At 54.3% G+C, this 18,831-nt stretch overlaps 1 protein-coding gene across 23 annotated transcripts in view; it reads right to left on the bottom strand.

The window, feature by feature from the left end:
• Positions 1 to 18,831, bottom strand: part of PTK2 (protein tyrosine kinase 2) — a 131,386-nt gene that overhangs the window by 88,768 nt on the left and 23,787 nt on the right. For 21 of the 23 annotated variants that reach the window (XM_036233092.1, XM_016133577.2, XM_036233087.1 and 18 more), the window contains one exon: positions 5,222 to 5,448. In XM_036233092.1, coding sequence (XP_036088985.1) covers positions 5,222 to 5,416 — 195 coding nt within the window. In that variant the 5' untranslated portion in view covers positions 5,417 to 5,448. Of the gene's footprint in view, positions 1 to 5,221; positions 5,449 to 16,457; positions 18,667 to 18,831 lie in introns of those variants that run through there. The other 2 variants (XM_036233078.1, XM_016133569.2) reach the window with 1 other exon arrangement.

The raw sequence follows: 18,831 nt of genomic DNA on the forward strand, positions 1-18,831 counted from the left end.
AGCCCTGGAGCTTATTAGCAGAAAAGCAGGTCCCAGCTTCGGAGTTCCACGGGACAGACAGAATTTGAGTGCGTTCGCTTGCCCGTGCTGCCCGAGGCCGCCCGGAGGGACTCCGGGTTTGGGCTGCCGAGACGAGACTCCCACAGCAAAAGCAAAAGCGACGACAGAGGCGCTTCTTTTCGTTTCATGTTTGGCTTCCTCGTTCCGCCTCCACGCTGTGCTCTGTCCTGTTTCCCGTTCTCCAACTCTCACGAACCTCAGCTCTGGCTCGGTGTGGACAGCAGCCAAAATTATGACCAAATTGCTTATTGAATAAGGATGCTAAATGCATAAACCCAGTGACTTAAAAAATTCTGAGTACCAAATATTTGGTTCTGGATAACTAAAAAAACAACTTTGGAAAAGCGGCTGTCCCTGGGGAGCTCAAAGAGCTGGGTCACAAGATGCCCTAACGGTTGCTGAATTAAATTTAAATTTCTCATCCTGGCTTTGAAGGCTCACGACAACCTAGTCCTGCAGCATACAAATCGATACTCGGCTACTCCGAAAGCTCCATTTATCCATTTATGTTATATCCCAAACTTTGAAAATATACAATTTTCCTGATTAAATTCTCATATTGGACATTCATAGTAAAATAACTCTTCTTAAGGAAGAAAATAAAAGAAGCCAATGCTTACATCTTATCAAGAATGTAACACTGAATGCACACAGCCATCTGACTACTGGCGGACAATTACTTTCTTTTTTACTTGTTCTGGGGGAAAAAGGGAGGTAAAAATGCAAATACCACTACTATGAATACCCTTCTGGCTGTTAGCATACATGTGTAGAAACACTGCTTAGAAACAGACATGCTGGGTCAAAAGCTACGTAAAATGGAACATTTTAACAAAGACACCCAAAACGTGCACCAAAACTACACCAATTACACTTGATACTTAATACCAATACCGGTTGAAATCGATCTCAAAATGGTTATCGCCTTGACGGGCCAGCACAGGGAGCCGGGGACACTTCTCTGTGGTTGTAATTTACACTTCCCCGACTACTTGCAATGAGATGAAGCTGTAGTCCTGCTTGTTTCTACAAGTTCCTTTTATGATTTGGCTTGGCTCACTCGGTCACTCAGCTTTTAGACGGTGCTTGGGAAGCGATGACCTTTCCGGGCTGGTAGAAGGAAGCCATGCGACCTCCGCCTTCGTGCGCATTCGCTCGAGAGCGTCCGTGGCTCACCTGCTCAGCAGATGTGTGCAGGGCCCGGCGCGTGCCCGGTGCTGGCGGACCAGCGATGGGTAAGACATGATCCTCGCCCTCCGGTCTCTCTCTCGTAGGAGAAAGACGTGATGATGACTGCATGCAAAGGGGCAGCTGGCCAGCGGGCGAGAAAATACGGCCGACCGGGGTGACGGGGACCAGACGAGGTAGGGGAGGGCATTCTCGGGCTGGGCAGACGTGAGAGGCAGTCACGGGAAATCAGCAGCAAGGAGCAACGAGGAGACAGACCCTGGGGGTCCTTGGAGGCCACCAAAGGAATCTGGCTTCTCTCTGAGAGAAATGGTGAGTTATTGGAGGTTTTGCGCCAACCACTGTTTAGAAGAGTGTTAGAAAGCGGTCTGGGGAGTGGAAAGTAAAAGTGAGTGACCAGTAGGACAGACGTCCCGGGGCATGATGGGAAAGGAGGGGAGGAGCCCTGAGGACTTGCGTGTTCACTGAGCCAGACGGGAAGGCCCTGAAAGGTCCTCGGCGGGGCCGTTCTGGCTGCCGGGCCGTGAGCGCACTGCCAGGGGACGTGGGGAGGGCGGGCGTCCGGAGACCACGGCATGGCGGCCGAGAAAAGCGCCGCGGCGGAGGTCGCATGCAGTGGGTGCGTCGAGGTACGTTTTGAAGATGACGGGGACGGGGTTAGTTAACACACTGGCTCACTCCAAGGACCCCAGGAACCGAGGAGAGAGAGCCCCAGGCTGAAGCCCTGGGCAGCTCTCCCGGAGCAAGGAGTAGGAAGACAGGGGAGCTGGGTACAGACGTGCCGGGTGGCGCTAAGGCCAGAACGAGAGAACGAGACCAGGCGGGACGGGGCCCGATGTGGCGCGGGCAGAGCGGCCGTAACCCGCGGCCGCGGCTCCAGGAGCCTGGGACGCCGCGAGAGCGGTGCCGGGGAGACGGCCTTCTCAGAGGCGGCCTCTGCTGTCCACTCTCCACCCTGACTTCTCGGCGGAAGACTCCACGCCACGCCGTCGTGACCGACGCGTCACCTGGTGCAGGCCTGAGGGACGAGATGCCCCCAGCCCTGTGAAGATGCCGGTCCAACACTTCCCCGCACCCGGCGTCGCCGACGAAAGGTCTGCCATAGCGCCATTCTTTTCGCGGGCAGGAGACGTCTCTGACGGCATCTGGGACTCTCTCTACCCTCCTGACGTTCTGAAGGGTCACTTCCCAGGGGCAGCCTCGCTCAGCCCGCCCCTCGCCCACCCCCACGGCGCCGGCACGCGGCCGAAGCCACGGCCTCCCGACGGTCGACGGCGGAGCACGCCGGCCCTCCAGGGGGTTCTGTGATCACAACCGGACTTCTGACGCGCGCCTGACTGTGGCGGCACCTGGGCAGCTAGGCAGGTCAAGGCTGGTTACCGGACGTCAGGGGCCCGCCTGGCCATCTCGCAAACCCCGCCACGAGGAGGCAGGTGCCCCACGCGTGCGCCAGTGACAGTTCCTGGGCGGCACCCGAGGTCGCCTGCTCCATGCGTGCTGCCGCTGCTGTCCTGTGCGCTGTGCCCGGCAACAGCGGAGTCCGTGATCCTCGTCAGCGGCCCGGCATTAAGCCAGCAAGGCATGACTAGCACATGTAGGCCACGAAGTAACGTTTATTAATTGAAACATGAGAAATAAAACTTCTCTAATGAACTATCGAGAGAATCCAGACGCACTCCCGATGAAAACAAATCTTTCGACTTCTCCTAAGGCTTCGTTCTTCTGGCCCCGTCTCCCTGATAATGATTCGCAGCGTAACTTTCGGCAGCACTACCATGCAAGCCGCATGTCGTTTTTAAATTTCTAGTAACACATTTAAAAAGAATAAAGAAGAAACAAGTGAATTCAATTTTGAAAATGTTTTATTTAACCTAAATATGTCGAGAACATCACCCTTTTGACGTGCCATCAGAAACCGATGCGATATTTCACATTCGTTTCCACGCTAAGCCTCTGAGACCCAGAGAGTGTTTCACACTTACGCAACGTCGGTTCAGACCAGCCACGGTCGAGCACGCGGCGACCACGTCGGGCAGTGCAAGGACAGCCTCAGACTGAATCTAATTATTCAGCGACTCTGGGTGACAAAAAGCTGTCTCCTTTCCAGAAATGGTGGGCATGGCTTCCTCTCCGCTACCACGACACGGTCCGTTTCTTTCTGCCCAGTGGCTGCACTCCCGCTCTTGAGCTCCGTTCTGAGGCTGTGGGGCCCCTGAATGCTGTGCGTTGCTTCATTTCATCCCTGCCTTACGACGTGCAGGTCTCTGCATCCACGACGTTCCTCTGTTCGACACCTCGTCTCGGGGAGAAGGACGTCAGGGCATGTTCTCCAGTACCGCCCCGTGCGGCTCCATCCAGCAGTTAACTTATGATTGAACGAGTGCATTTTCAATGTGACAGCAGTAGAGCACTCGATGAAAGTGGGTTATGAAAAATGCCACTTTCCGTCGCAGTGACCCTGTAGCATGTGGACTCCATGCTATTCCAGGAAAGGACTGTGGCAAATCAATGTCAATCGAGATTTCTCAGCCCCAAGCTGAGAATCATCAACTGATAAGAGTAACTAATTTCAAACGTTTATCAATGACTATGACATGAAACACCTTGCTTTCTGGCTATATAGATTTGCTTGAGCTGATCTTCACCACAGTCTGATGAACATGTTCTCATAACTTAGGTAGGTGTATCCAACTTACGAATTTTTCTTCATGTGAATATTCTGATTTCTGGTAGGTTTCTAACACTGGCTAAAGGCTGACAGGTGCCCAGTGATCACTGCCCCTCCGTGTGCCCAAAATCTCATGCGCAAGTATGACACTAATGTCATGGCACGCTCACCGTGGAATATCGCCGAGGTGAATCGGACATGATAAATCTTGAACATTTGCTAAACGTCTGTTCAAAGTCATAATCCTGGAAAGGTTCCCCTCATATACAAATGCTCTAAGTTCATTAAGGCTGATACGATCTCCTTTTAATAATTAATCCATATGAAGAGTCAGTATTACAACATTACAGAGATACCAGAAAATCAGATATAATTCAAATGTACTATTGCAGCCTCAATTCTAAATTCTACCATTACCTTTTCATTTAAAACTAGTTAAGACATATAAGTTAAAGAACAGCAAATTAATTAGTTTCATTTTTATAAAAACAAAGGGGGAAAAAAGACTTATCTATTCATCCTAGTCGCTGGACACTTGTCCCCCTTAAAGGTGATTATGGACTAGGCAGAGGAGGCAGGAAGGAGGAGGCGTTTCTTTAACATTTGAGCAAAGTAAACACTTCCTGAAATTTACATACTGAACTTGGTTTTCTGAAATCGCCGTGCGACCTCCCCAGGCCTCGCCAGCAAACGTGCAGGCCATGGCCCTCCCACACTCCATCACCACCTCTCCCTCGCCGCCCACAGGAACCCTTCCCAGGCTCACGGCCACGTCCGGGTCCCGCGCCTGCGGGTGGCCTGGCGCCTCCGCACCGCCTGCAGCCAGGGCCGCGGCGTCGCGCCCCAGGACGCTGAGCTGGACGGCCAGGGGCCTCTTCTACCTCCAGATCCCGGCAAGTGTCTGGTACATGGAAAATGGTCAACACTTTTTAAGAAACTACCTGTCTGGTGTCATGCAAATACTTTCACGTTACACGCTCTACAAATAACTTTCTTAAAGAAGTATTAGAGGCTTTTTTAATTGCTTTGGGGGTTTTTTGTGTCCTTTGAGGAACTAAAAAGAAACCCAGGGGAGAAAAACAAGTCGATGGCATTATATAAATAACATATGACTTGGTTATTATTTTCCCAAGAAATTTTACGACAGTTGAAACGCTAGTCAGTCACATATCACGTGAATAAGAACTACAGGGAGAAAGTGAACACTGCGACAGGGGAGTAAAGATTCCGCTCTATCTCCTTGGGAAACGCCATGAACGCTTCATCTAAGTCGACATGACGACGTCGCCTGAAGAGCACACTTACCCTGACGTCGGTGGCGTCCCCATGCCTGATGATACTGGCCCAGGTGGCTGGCTCACTGTTGCTCTCAAAATAATGAAAGACCTTGAGCACGCGCTCCATCGCTCCGGGGGAACGTTCCACACCTGTCCCCAGGTGAGTCCTGGCACTCGAATTCGGTGTGTGATTCAAGTTCGGGTCGAGGTAAGCAGCTGCCATTATTTTGCTAGATGCTAGGTACCTGTCATATTCTGTACGAGAAAAAGGTCATCTTCATCAGACAGTATTTGAAATCCGATTAAAACGAGATGTCGATACGTACATCACCAACGCTGTTCTACATTCTCTGCACGTGACACGTGATCACACGGACAGAACATGAGAGTGAGCATGAGGAGAACGGGGCCTGACCCAACGAGATGACCCCTGGGTCTCCCCGCCCCCACCCCGCCCCAGGGCAGCACACCATTCACGGTAGCGCGTAATAAATGTTTGCTAAACAAATTATTCGAAGGCCAGGAGCCCTATTTCAGCTCTGTCACAAATTCGCTGTCATCAATGAGCACTGAAACTCGGCCCTCCCCTTTTCTAAGTCACAGACTTTGAATCTGTGGGAAGATCTCACAGGAAAACCAAACACGTTAACTTTGCTGCCCATTTTTGAAAACCTATACGTGAGATACAAGTTTTCTTCATGCAACAAAAATTCAATGAGTAGTCATTATACACACTCGGCGTGGGTGATGAAAAATTATAGCTAAAACCAGGTCCTTCCACTTAGTCACTTTGCAGAAGTCAGACATGTTGCAACAGAAAACAAAACCAAAAAGCATAACAACTGGACCGTTAGACAGTGTGGTAGGAGGCCTTCATTCGAATGTGAGGGAACAGCTTGAGCGAGACCAAAACTCTCGCCAAAAAAACTCGGCAAAGTCGGATTAAGACGCAACCCGAAGAACGTTTAGGGTCTGAGACGGTCTGAGGCACCCAAGACAGCGGACAGGCGACGGCTGCCGTCTCCCGAAGGGCATCTGCCAGTGCCGCACCTTCAAGAGCCTGAAGGTCGCCCCCCAAAAAGGCACACGTGAGTGAGAAACCAGCAGAGCCCCTGACAGTGAGCCCAGATCACGGGTGTGAGGGACCCGGGAATCTGGTGAGGACGACGGGGTGAAGAACTGAGGCGCACACCGCAGGTGCTCCCTGTGGGACGGTCGCCACCACCTGCAAGGGGGTGACCTGTGCCCGCTGGGCCCCGTCCCGATTACAGATCTGGACACTAATTACTGTCATTTTAAGCCACCGAGTGTTGCCATGGCCCGTTATCAGCAACAGACCTAGCACGTACTGAGCTACCGCGAAGTGCGAGCGGTCCTCGGCACAGAGCGGGGACCCTGACGTAACTCGCCAAGGTAAACGCAAAGGCGCTCGCCGTCCCCGCCACCTCATCGCGCAACTAGCGGCGCAGCGCGCGCACCTTCCCGACGCCGTCAGGTGCCCGGCCTGGCCTACGCAGGCCTCGAAGCCCCCGCGCTCTCCTCGCCACGTCCCGGTCGCACGCCCCGGGAGTCTTGCCTGCCAGAGTTCCCACTCCTTCCCAACGTCCTTGGCACCTCCGTCCCCAACACTCTTGCAAACTTGACCCCTGACCCACGGCGGCGACTGGGGCGCTGTGCTCTGTGTGTCCCAGCGTCTCAGGGCCCCGGACGCGCTAAGGGGGTCGAGCACGTGCCCATCCCTCCTCGCCTCTTAACTGTCGGGTCTGCTCCCCTTAAAGCCACTTTCCAAACCGAAGGCGGCGTGCAAACCGAGTTCAGTCGCCGTAGCGTGTAGAGACAGCCCTGGAGGGGGCCCCTGGAGGGAGGAAGACGCGGCGGCGGCAGGCGGAGAGGCAGGCTGAGCGCGACCGCTCGGAAACGACGCCGAGGAACTAGTTCCGGAACAAAGAGGCGTCAGCCTCACCACCCAGTCAAAACGAGGGCCTCTGCATCAGGTAACTCGGGGGGCCCGGGCCCCGCTGACGCCCAGTGCTCAGCGCAGTGCGTGGCGGGGGGTGGCTCGACGGAGGCGGGCTCCACACAGCAGCAGAGCCCGGCGCTTTGCTGCAGAGGGGAGCAAGGACCGGGGACCGCCTGAAGGTGACACGGAGTCTTCCTGCGGGCCTTGCTGCCGGGCACATGAAGGCCACCCAACAGGAAGATTCACTGGAAACCAGGTTAGGTGATTTTGCAGATGTCAATTAAAATCCCACTTCACTCAAAGACAGTCTATGTCTAGCGGCTAAAGACAAAGCTGAGCCAAGGGTTACGAGGTAAAAAACAAAAACAAACAAAAGCTTTTTACTGAATACTGACGTTAGGTACGCAGCAGGTTATACGTGGTATGCCCCGTTCAACTCAATCCTGACACGAATCCTAAAAAGGGCATGTTAATCCCAATACACGGGGGAGAATCCACGCCCGAGACTCAAACACGAGGGAGCAGCGGGGCCCGGGGCAGCCCCGCCGTGAACGGCCAGAAGCCTGCACGAGGCAGGAAGCGGAGCCGCCAGCAGCCACTTCTCCGGCTTGGGCAGCTAGGTGGAAAGTGACACCACTTGCTGAGATAAGGGACAGAAGAAGGGAGACACTGTTTGTGGGGGGAAGGGGAAGGCAGGGAGTAAGAGGATCCATTCAGTGTGCGGAACAGCACAAGCTGCAAGGCCTGACCTCCTGCCGGAGTGAAGGAGAGGGGTCAGCAGGGGGCCTAGGCTTCCAGAATGTTCTGCTGGAAAGGGAACACACCCTGGTCGGTCCCCACTGCTCTCAGGCTTGGGGCACATGGCTCTGACATTTTGATCTGGGCTCTGAAGCCTTTGAAAGGAAATTATAATCTCATGGCTCTGAGTCTTTTATTCCCACGGAGATGACGGTTTACCTTTGGGGAAAGACTCCCCGGCGCGTGCGCTCCCTCCCAAGTGGCCCTCCTCTCCCCCTCCCCCCTCTCTCAAGCTCTTTGCAAAATCAAAAGAGCATAAGGCAAGGGCTCGCGGCAGCGTGCAGAGCCGAGCGCGCTTCCCCGAGTGCAGAGGCCGCTCCGGGCTGGCATCCCGCTCCGGGCTGGCACCCCCGGCAGAGGCTGCTCACGAGCGGGGAGGGCTGAGCAGACCAGGGCTTCCAGAAGTTCGTTAAGCGATGACTTACGCAGCACTTAGCATGCCAGGGCTGTCCCAAGCACTGCGAAATGCAATCACTAATCCTCAGAATAACCTTGTTTTCCCCACTTTCAAACGTGGAGACAGAGGCGTGACCGCCCACAGCCAGATGCCCAGGGCCTGAACTCGAAGCTAGGCCGCCCACCTGGGGGCCGCGCTCTGCAGGGCTGGCTTTCCGTCTTCTCTTGAAGGCTGGCGCTCGTGGGCCACACTGCTGCGTGGCGGCACGGCCGAGAGGCAGGGCTCCCCCGTTGCCAGTCACCGCCTCGCTCTGCCGTCCTAAGCCACGAGCCGCTGCCGCGCATGCCGCTCTGCCCGCCTGCCTCGCTCACGCGTGCGCGCCAGCCCTCGCAGGCAGATGAGCGGGCTGCACCTCGCTTAGATGGATTAATTCTAAAAAAATATTTACTGAGCCAACTAGTAGGCGAGGCGCTGTAACAGGTGTGGATATGGACAGCAAATTTAAACCAGACACACGTAATCCCACCCGGAAGGGCCTTCGGCCTGGTCAGGAGACACACGCACGCTTGTAATCATTTAACTACAGCTGTAACCAGTGTGACGAGGAAGTCACGATCGTAGCAAGAGCTGTAAAGAAAAAGATCAAAATCACAGGCCCGTCCGCCCAAGCGGCACCGGGTGCCGTAGGAGCTGGGGGAGGCCACCTCAGCCCTGGCAGGGTGAGCAGGCAGCCCGAGGGGCGGCTGCAGGGGCCTCGATACCGGGGCAGCGTCGATCCAGAAACCGTCACCCTCCGGTTCCGGAAACGCTCTCGCGCCCATCCGTGACGCCGTTTTATCCTGCTCCCAGAGGGTGGGCCTTCCACACTCCTCACCCTAGTTCCTTCTCTTCTCCTCCACCTGTCCTTCCTTTCCACGTTCCGAGGGATTCCCCCGCATCACTCCTCGCTGCTGCTCCCGCACTTTAACGCCCTGTTCCCGCAAGTGCTTTCACAAGTCCTGTCCATCTGTCACGGATGCGCGCCTCCTCCCAGCTCTGCGGGGTCGCACGCGGAGACTGGGAGGTGTCGCCCCGTGCTCGGCCTCCCTTCCGCCTGGGGTCTCAGCTTCGCTGCCCGTGAACTGTCTTCTCCGCTCCCCTCGGCTCTGGTCTCATGTTTCGAAGGCAGAGGCTGCCACCGGCGGCAGGGGCCCCGTGTCCGGACCGCCTTTCTCCTGGACCAGTCTCTCGCACCGCGCGCCTCCTGGCCGGGTCCCGGGGCCACGGGGACAGCGAAAGCTGCCTGTGAGCACGAGGACTGGCTAGCAGTCCAGCGGTATGTTCCATCAGAAAGTTTCCACAGAGCGGTGTTCTGAACGACACGTGCCGACAGCGACCTGCTGCAGGAGCAGGGCCACTGTCCCGGCCCTGAAGATGCCCGCTGGCTCGCTGTGCCCCTCAGAAAAGCGAGACCGAGTCGCCGCTGCCTTCAGTCATCTGCTTGCTTTCTACGCACAAGCTACCCTAGAGACTGTCCTTGGCCTCGTCACAAAAACCAGCGTCGGAAAGAGTGGGCCCCGGGTGGCCCCGGAGCCTCCACCTGGCCAGCAGAGGCGCGTCTCACACGGCCTCACGGGCAGTGACATCTGAGCGAGACGCTCCCCACGCGCGGCTACACGACTCCGAAGACACTACCGACCCCTCACCTGAGAGTGGAAGTGATGACACCTCTCCCGGGGGAGGAGACGACAAAGGCGAAACGCTCGGCAAGACCCGAGAAGCAGAGCCAGCTGCGCCGGTGGCGACTGTCTGAGAAGGGCGACCTGAATTCGCTAGGCCGCGGGAAGGGCGGCTAAGTAGGCCTGCTCTCTACGGAAGTCCTCCCGGGCCCGCCGGTTAATTAATACCTCAAAGCACCATCACGGCCCCAGAGAAGCATCTTTCCTGTCACACTGCACGGCCTTATGCATCCTTGTCAAAAAGGGAACAACAGATCACCACCCCTGCAACGACAAGATGTGGTACATTTGAAGCGTATTATTAAAATCAATAACCAAATTAAGCACAGGTGTTCCTTTAGAATTTTCTTCCAAACCCTGCCCTATAAAAGAACAATAGGGACGTTTCAAACCTGACACCGGGGACCCCGTTCCCCCACGTGCGCGATGAAAGTTAAGACGAGGAAAACACGCACCAGCCGGGGTCCTCGCTCGGCCTCTCCCAGAGTCTGCCGACTCTGCGAAGCAGACTGTCACAGTGAAAAAGTAAACCAGCTTCCCATGAGGTCCCGGCGGCACCGTTTTGTTTTGTTTCGTTTTACACCTACGGCACCTGGTCTTCCTACATGGCAGTACTGCAGGACTTTATTTCCTAGGGGAAAAAAAAGCGAGGGTGCTAATGAAGCGTGCTGGCATCACCCTGGTCAACAAGGACACACGATAATCCATTCCTCCATACCAGGTCGAGAGCTGCTTGACGATACACCGAGGAACCGGCAAGGCCTCCGCGCTCTCCTGCGCACTCTCAGCAGGAAGGAAGGGAAGACGACGCTCGAGCCGGACGCACACACGTCTCAGGCCGCGCGCGGGCCGGTTTTCCCAGACTGATCTGTTCGGTCAACGCAGCTCCAACAAGCGAGACGAGAAAGTAATTCGACTCCAGGAGCCACTGCACAGCGGACAGGACCCAGCCCCCCCGCCCCCGGGGTGCGCCTCTGCGGGGCGGGACCACCAAGACACGTCAACCAGAGGGTGATCCGCGCAGGAGACACGAAGCGCGAGAGACGGGCGACCGGTGACCGGGGAGGACGGCCCCAATCGAAAGGGGTGGTCGCCAGGGTTTCCACGTAGCTTACTGTCCGAGCCGGGGCCTGGAGAGGGCGGCGTACACAGAAGGCGGACGGAAGTCTGGGGCAAAGGGCACAAACTGGGCCACGCGGCGCCCCTGCCTCACGGGGAAGGTCGCGGACGAGCAAACCACGCACAGCGACTGAAAGCTCTAACGCTGCACAGGAAAAGGACCCTGGGGGACAGCAGCATTCTCGTCCCCAAACAGAGCAAGGACGAGTGAAAGGATCCGAAAGGCAAATGCATTTTAATGCTCACTGCATCGCCTCTGCGGGGAGGGAGTCGATGGCACAAACTGCAAAGTGAGGGACAGGGAGGCGGCCGCGCAGCCGGCTGCGCTCCTGCTCCGGCACCGCCCGCCCGTCCTCGACTCCTTCGCTGCCCGCCTGGCCCCCCGACCCCACTCCCCCTGCGCAGTGACAGAGACGCCTTCTACGTTCACATTGTCGGTTTGTCAGAAGCTCGCTTAGCGACATACCCGCTCCGTGCTACACGCCGGTGATGCGAACACATTACGCTGACATGTACCAACGAGTAAGTGGTCACGACGTGAAAAGCTTGACAAAGGAAGGAGACCAGGAGAGACACGACCGAGGACTCCACGATGGAGCGGCTGGGGGCTCACAGGGACCAGAGGACGAGGTGCTGAGCGCAGGCAGGGACGGACAGGGGCGGACGAGGCGTGCAAAGCCACAGGGCAGGATGAGGCTGCCCAGGGAGAGGGACAGCAGCGTGTGACCGGCAGGCAGGGACCAGACAGAAAGTCTGGGACCGACCCCCGGGAACGCCACCCGTGAGAGGCCAGGCGAAGGCCTGGGAAGAAGGGCCCAGCCCTGCACCTCGAAGAAACTGGGCGGGAGAGCAAGCCTGGCCCACTGGGCCCTCGCTGGAGCCTCGACGCCACTCTGACTCCGTCCGCAGGGAAGACACGCTTTCCTGCACACTCCCGCTGGTGCTCACGGCGCGGAGCCCCTCCCCGCCCCATCTGCCTGAACCAAACAGGGCTCAGCGCCCACCGACTCGGGTGTCTTTTCACCCCCAAATCACTGAGTGCCGACAACAGGTCAGACCACGTGGATCTGAAGAGCAGGAAGATCCGAACCCGGCCCTCCCAGGTTCACGGCCACGTACTGTGAGGCACGCTGGGTGTCACCAGCCAGGACTGCCGGTGACAGAGCGGAGTTCCACGCAGGACGAGCAGCAAGGACGTCGGGGGCCCGAAGGGGGCCCAGCAGGTGCTTCCAGACAGCTGAGTGCCCGCAGTGCTGTGCGGCTGCAGCCTGTGACGGGTGTGGGGGCGCAAGAGTGGAGAGGGGCGCGGCCTCTCACGTCACCGAGGCAGCTGGAGAACCCGCGGGGCTCCGCTCGGCACCCGCTGACGGCCTCCTACGCAGCGGGCACCTGAGCCGGTCCCCGAGCTCTGTGCTCACCCTTTCAGAAAGTATTTAATACGTCTTACTGTAAATTTCTAGGTATCTTGGTATGTACATAAATACGATTATAAAATATCTTATATGCTCACATATAGATTTTTAATCTGTCTCCCCATGAGTCAACTGGCCCCTCAAGCTGTCACGCTGGACGGCCACGATCCCACAGGAGGGACAGAGGACCAGGGAGAATCCCCAGGGCCGCGACCCTGGGAGCCTGACCCAGACCCGTCTGCTAAGAACTAGGATGCGGCGTGGGCGTCTCTGCAGGGAGACTCCTCCCGCCGAGCTGTCTGAGGCACGTGGATTAGCTTACCCTACCGGGAATTTCTTCACGCGTCACGGTGATATTCGTCAGTGTCAGTTACTTCCGAAAAACAGAAAACGACCTGACACAATCGACGTACCAGAGAAAAGAGAAATCATATAAGTACAACAGGTGACGCTCAGCCCCGGTAAACGCTGGGCAGGACCGGAAGGGACGGCTCAGGGAGGGGTTGGGCTAGGCTGAGAGGGACAGAGATCACCTGAGCTGACACTGGAAAGGGAAGTAGGGGTCGGCTGGGCAGAGAAGGAAAAGACGACCGCAGGTGCAGAAGGCCTCAGAGGAAAGAGCATCAGGTCTCCACGACACTGAACAGCCAACACGACTGCGCCGCCGAGGAGCAAGACGCGACGCCCGAAGCTGCGTCCGGGGGAGAAGCCGGACCCGGGGAGGCCTGGCGGCCGCGCTGAGGACCCGCGTTCCACCTGATTCCAACGAGAAGCCGCTGGGGAGTTTTAAAAAGAAATCACAACAGATTTGTTTTCAAAAAATCATTCTGGTAGTTGTGTGAAGGATGAACACGTGAGCAAACCGGAAGACCAGCAGGAAGCCGCCCCCACGGTCCAGAGGGAGAGGAGGGCTGCGTGGACCCAGGCGGACGCCGCGGAGAGGGAGGGAGAGAAGGTGAGGACTTGAAGACGCGTTTCAGAGACAATCGGGGGGTAAAAAGGCGGACTCATCACGCACTGAAGGAGGTGTCGGAGGCTTCCTGTGTCTGTGGCATGAACAACTGCGTCGATGTGGGTTCGACATTCTTACTGAGACAGAGAGGACGTGGGGAGAAACGGATTTCAGGGACGACAAGAGGCTCGTCTCTGGCAGGTCAGGATCGATGCTCGTGACAAATACAAACGGAGACGTCAAGAGGCAGTTGACACCGGAGCCCTGAGACACAGACGAGAAGACGGCTGTGCCCTGAGCTGCTCGGAGGGAGGGAGGGCGGGATGGGGGGAGGGAAGAGGCGAGTTTAAAATACCGATTCAGGGGAACCACAGAATCCAGAGTCACACGAACGAACCATTAACAGTATCTTCAATCTCAATCCACTGCTGAAGGATATAGGAAAAAACATCAACACACTCATTCCTAACAACGAGAGCTCTGACGCCTCTAATCCTTCCCAGTTTTTCAAACGGTGAAACACATAATGTACATTCTGATATAATCAAAGAACTTTCTAAGCAGGGCTTTCTGCATTTAATCTTTGCAACCAAACTCAGCGCTGTGAACATTACATTCACTCCAATGCTCTAAACCAAAACCATCTTTAAGCCTAAGAAATTATGATACAGTTGAATACATGTTGTAACAAAGTCCTTTTCAAAATGTTAGAATGTAATCAATCTTCCACGGGTGGGCTCTAAGGTGGATTCTTCACACCAAATTTAACAGTGTAACAAACTTTATTATAAAAAAGATCCCAGGGAGCTTTAAGGATATCTTAAAGGTTTCGGTTCAAAGTACACGAATATAGGTCTGTATCACTATTTTTAGCCTGTTCTAATAAGTATTTTATGTGTCTTCTCAAATCGGGACACTGCCGTTTTTGAGGTTAATGGGACCGATAAGATCGAGGGTGAGGTTCAGACACCCAGCTGCAAACAGACATTGTTTATTCTTTGGAGTTGGGCTTTTTACTTTGTCTTTATCTAAAAATAGTAACTTTCATACTTGAAAATAACCAATCCAGCCTATTCCTATACACCACATCTTTATCTTGACCGCATGACAAAAATCAACCAGAATAAAATCTAAGGTTTCCGGTCTCCCTGTCCTGGGGCAGGAGAGTAAGCGAGGAGGTGGGGAAGGTACCGAGACGCCTGCGCGGGGCTCGCTGCGGAAGCCATGTGGGCACCGGGACGGGCTTCTCAGCGCGCTCAGAACCTCCTCCTGAAGAACCCAGAGGCAAGACCATGCATCTGCGGAGAGGGCCTGCCCCGGCCCTGCAAAGGAGACCGACCCTGACCTGACGCTACCCCCTCCTTCTCCCGCCTCCTACACGGAGTCCTGCCACGTTGCCCGACCCCGACCTCTCTCAGAACGGCAACTCAGTGAAAAGCGCCCCACTCACGTGCTCCGCCACCCGGCAAGCACAGTGGGACACTCGGCTGCTTCGATCCAGCACTTTGGGAAGAGTGAAAACGCTACGATCTCTCTCCCGATGTTCCTATTTCTAAAGTCACTTTGAATTTTAAAAACCCAGCAGCTGATCAGTCACTATCCCACTGCTACTGGACCCCTGGTCTTGGCCCTTGCCTAGACTTCGTGACTGAGAGCAGAGCCTTGCTGTGAAGGGTGCGTGCAGGCGGCGATGGAGGGGGCGTGATGCCCACGCACCCCAGCAAGCCCGGGGAGGGACCGAAATCTTCATCAAGGGGAGAACTCCGCCTCTGGGCACTCATTACTGACCATCCTCAATTATACTAGACCTGAGGTTCCTAAACCTAATTTTTAAAAGTTCCCAAACCCAAAGCCTTTTAAAATTCAAGAGTTTGAATTAACTCGGCAAAATCTTTACTCTGAATATTTAATTATTTGACAGTGACAGGTGCTTTGTTCAGACAGTAGCATACTAAGAGTTCTAATACCATTTGTTTTAGAGATGCTTAAAAGCCTAGAAAAGAATTAATAGATAATTAATGACATCAATAAATGAAAATCGATTTAATGGTGAGCCCGCAGTTTGGCGCTGACCCATCGGCCTCTTTGGTGGGGCTACTGCTCCCCGCTACCCAGGGCAGGCCCTGCCTACTGAACAGACTTCCTGCGTGGAGTAACATGATATGTATGTAAATAGTATGATTTTAAAAATAATAATGTTCTTATTAAATTCTTCATTAAGGACTTTATCGCCCAGGTTAAACATTCATTACTGAATGTTTTAGTCTTATTTATACATGAATTGCAGGGCATTTCAGCTTCTAAACATGCTCCCCAAGTACTGTCTTGAATAGTATAATGACAATGTTACATTTTGTATTTCTATTCTCACATAAAAAAAAAAAATCCCTAACATTATCAGGTGGAAAACTTTATTCACAGCATTGCTGACCCTTGGTGATAAGGTCACCTTAAAATAAGACAGTGTTTCAAGGTAAACATAGTCTTTACAGTGAGCAATAGAAACTAACTTTTGAAATAAGAAAATCCATATTACTTTTTTGCTACAGTCCTATTTAAAATTGGCCTCTTTATCCTTTAAAACCTTCCACATCACAGAATGGATATGGATCCCTTGATTAAAACACAAAATAAAATATAAAACCTCGAAAAACACAGGACTGAGCACTAAAAAGAGTTTACTCACTTAAAATGTATTTCCATGAAAATAATTTTACTTCCTATTTGAAAAAGCTAGTTGGTTTCATGAAATAGCTGTAAACCCATACCACACACATTTGCATTTTTCCTTCAATTTAATTGTAAATCTATCTAAAGTAAATTCTCAGAGACTCTTACCCTACCCATTAGTGCAAAAGCATGAATTCAAGCCAGACCGAGACGGCCCAGACCCCCAGGCTCCCCGTACCTTCGGCCCAGCACAGCGGGAACGGGCTGCAGCCGCTCCTCTCCATGCGGGCGGCCCCCGCCGCCCTCGGGGCCTCCTGGCCCGCCAGTTCCAAGCACATCAACTCCGGGCTAGAAGGCCCGCGCCAGGAGTCTGCACACCGAGCCCCAGGCCATCACTCCCATAGGGAGCTCCCCCTGCGCCCCGCGTTTCAGAGCATGAAGCCAAGTCTGGGAGGTGTCGCTGCTGTGATATCCTGCAGGAGCTTGAAGGCTGCCTCTCAGTTACAGAATCTTCTCGTGCTTCCGCAATCTGAAACACAGACCATCCTGGCCAGACTGAGCCACTGCGCGGAGGAAAGCAGCCGGTAACGTGACCCGCGGGTCTGCGCTCCTAGATTCGCCGGGGAAGGAGGGGACGGAGGGCGGGGAGGCAGGCCAGCCGCCAGCGCCTCATTAACATGCTAATCTCCCCCTTCTGCTCAGTCCATCTAGTTCTGTTTGCAAAACTGACACTGGCACAGATTCCAGAAGCGAGCGGCCGCGTCAGGCATGACCCAGATCGCGGCCCGGGAGCAGGCGCGTCAGGTAGGGCCCGGAACGCGGCCCGCAAACCCACTGTTTTCCGAGTTATGCCTTTGGCGTTCTTCCAGCCTAATTCTGACCTTACAGTTAAAATAGTGACCTTGATGAAATAAGAATCATTTTGAAAAAAAGAAAAAATCCTCAGCGACATTCAAAACAAGTGTAAAAAATACCTCCATAGGAACCCGAATATTTTTGAGGTAAACCATTTTTCCAGATCGATACTTTCATAGTAAGTTTGTAAACATATAAAACTACCTGGAAAACACATAGAGACAAGAATCCGAGGTTGCCAAAATCTTTTTAAATTATTTTTAAAGGACATTGAGGCAAATGAAATGCATGATCAGTTCTTAGCTTCGAGGTATAAGCGAGAAAGAAACTCGTACTGAAGAAGCAGGACAAGAAACGATCTGTACTGGCAACATTTCAAAAAGGCAAAGCTACTTATTTTTCCATGCAAACTGAGACAGAGTCAAGGTCATCCCAAAGATTCGGCCATTTGAACCCATTCCACTTCGGCGGTAAGATGATAAGCAACGAGATCCTTTGTCGTCCGAACATATGGAATACAGTCAAGCTCAACAAACATACGGGCCGCTCCGTTAGTGGTCAACCCCGCAAACCGAGAGCAAGCGCTCTACCTAACGGTGACCGTGCCTGAGGCTTTATGAATTCACTAACTTGTGAAGACAAGAGCCGAACCGAACAAAGGCTGAGAACAGGGGCCCGATCTGTGGCCTGTGACGCCCCCGGCCAGTCTGCTTCACTCCTAACCCACTCCTCCTGATGGCGGCTTTGTCTCCGGGCTTTACACGCAGGCTCCTCATAGCAGCCAGAGCTCAAGCGACCTCTTATGTGCCCCAGTGGAAACACATCATTCACCAATGTGAACTCTGACCCCGGGCAACACTGGGAAGAAAAGGGCTCCAGAAAACCCTAGGCAAGCAAACTAGAAAAAGAACAGAAGAAACAGGCAGAGAGGTCAATTCGAATACATGAAAAATACCCCCACTTCCACCGTTATCCAGGAGGGCCCAGGACATAAAAGGTCCACGGCCACTGTCATAAGAGCCGAAGCAAGTCTGACATCCGACTCAGACCCCTGAGAAGGGCTTGGGGCTGAATCTGAACCATCAACTGACTGCACAAACCACCCAAGCCAGCCGTGGGTGTCTCTCAGAGCTCATGACTCTCAAAAGTCAAAAATCAATGCTACTTCGACGAGTCACTTACGATACTCTATACACTAAATCCTGATGCAACTACTTCCCACATCTTCTAAGCAAAATCAGTGCTATCACATTGTTTAAAGATGTGTAAAGACAACCAGGAAGAGACACGGTGTCATTGAGCCCACGCGGCATCCAGGAAGCCACGGGTCTTCACACACATGCACACACGCAGGCACAGGGACCTGCCCCGAACTGGAGAGATGCTACAGCAGCATCTACACCCTACGGCCGGGCCTCGTGGCCTTCACGCTGCCTGTCCCCGCGGGCAGGACACTCTTGCCCCAGAGAGCCACAAGGCTCACTCTCTCCCCTGGGCCAAGTCTTTGCCCAAATGTCACCTACTCCACGAGGCCTAGCCGACCACCTCATCTAAGGTTGCAGGCCCGACGCTTACCTCGCCTTACTCTCCCCCTCCCCGCGGCACTGACGCCCCCTTGGAACCCCATGTGACTCGTTTACACGCCACATTGACTGTCTGGCTGTCCTCGCCACAGAGCAACCTGCATGGCGGGAAAGAACCGTGTCTGGTCTGCACGCATCCTCTCTGGGGCCGCGTCACGAAGATGGCGAGTAAGA

The sequence above is a fragment of the Rousettus aegyptiacus genome, unplaced genomic scaffold (assembly GCF_014176215.1).
Source record: "Rousettus aegyptiacus isolate mRouAeg1 unplaced genomic scaffold, mRouAeg1.p scaffold_m13_p_15, whole genome shotgun sequence".
Taxonomy (NCBI): domain Eukaryota; kingdom Metazoa; phylum Chordata; class Mammalia; order Chiroptera; family Pteropodidae; genus Rousettus; species Rousettus aegyptiacus.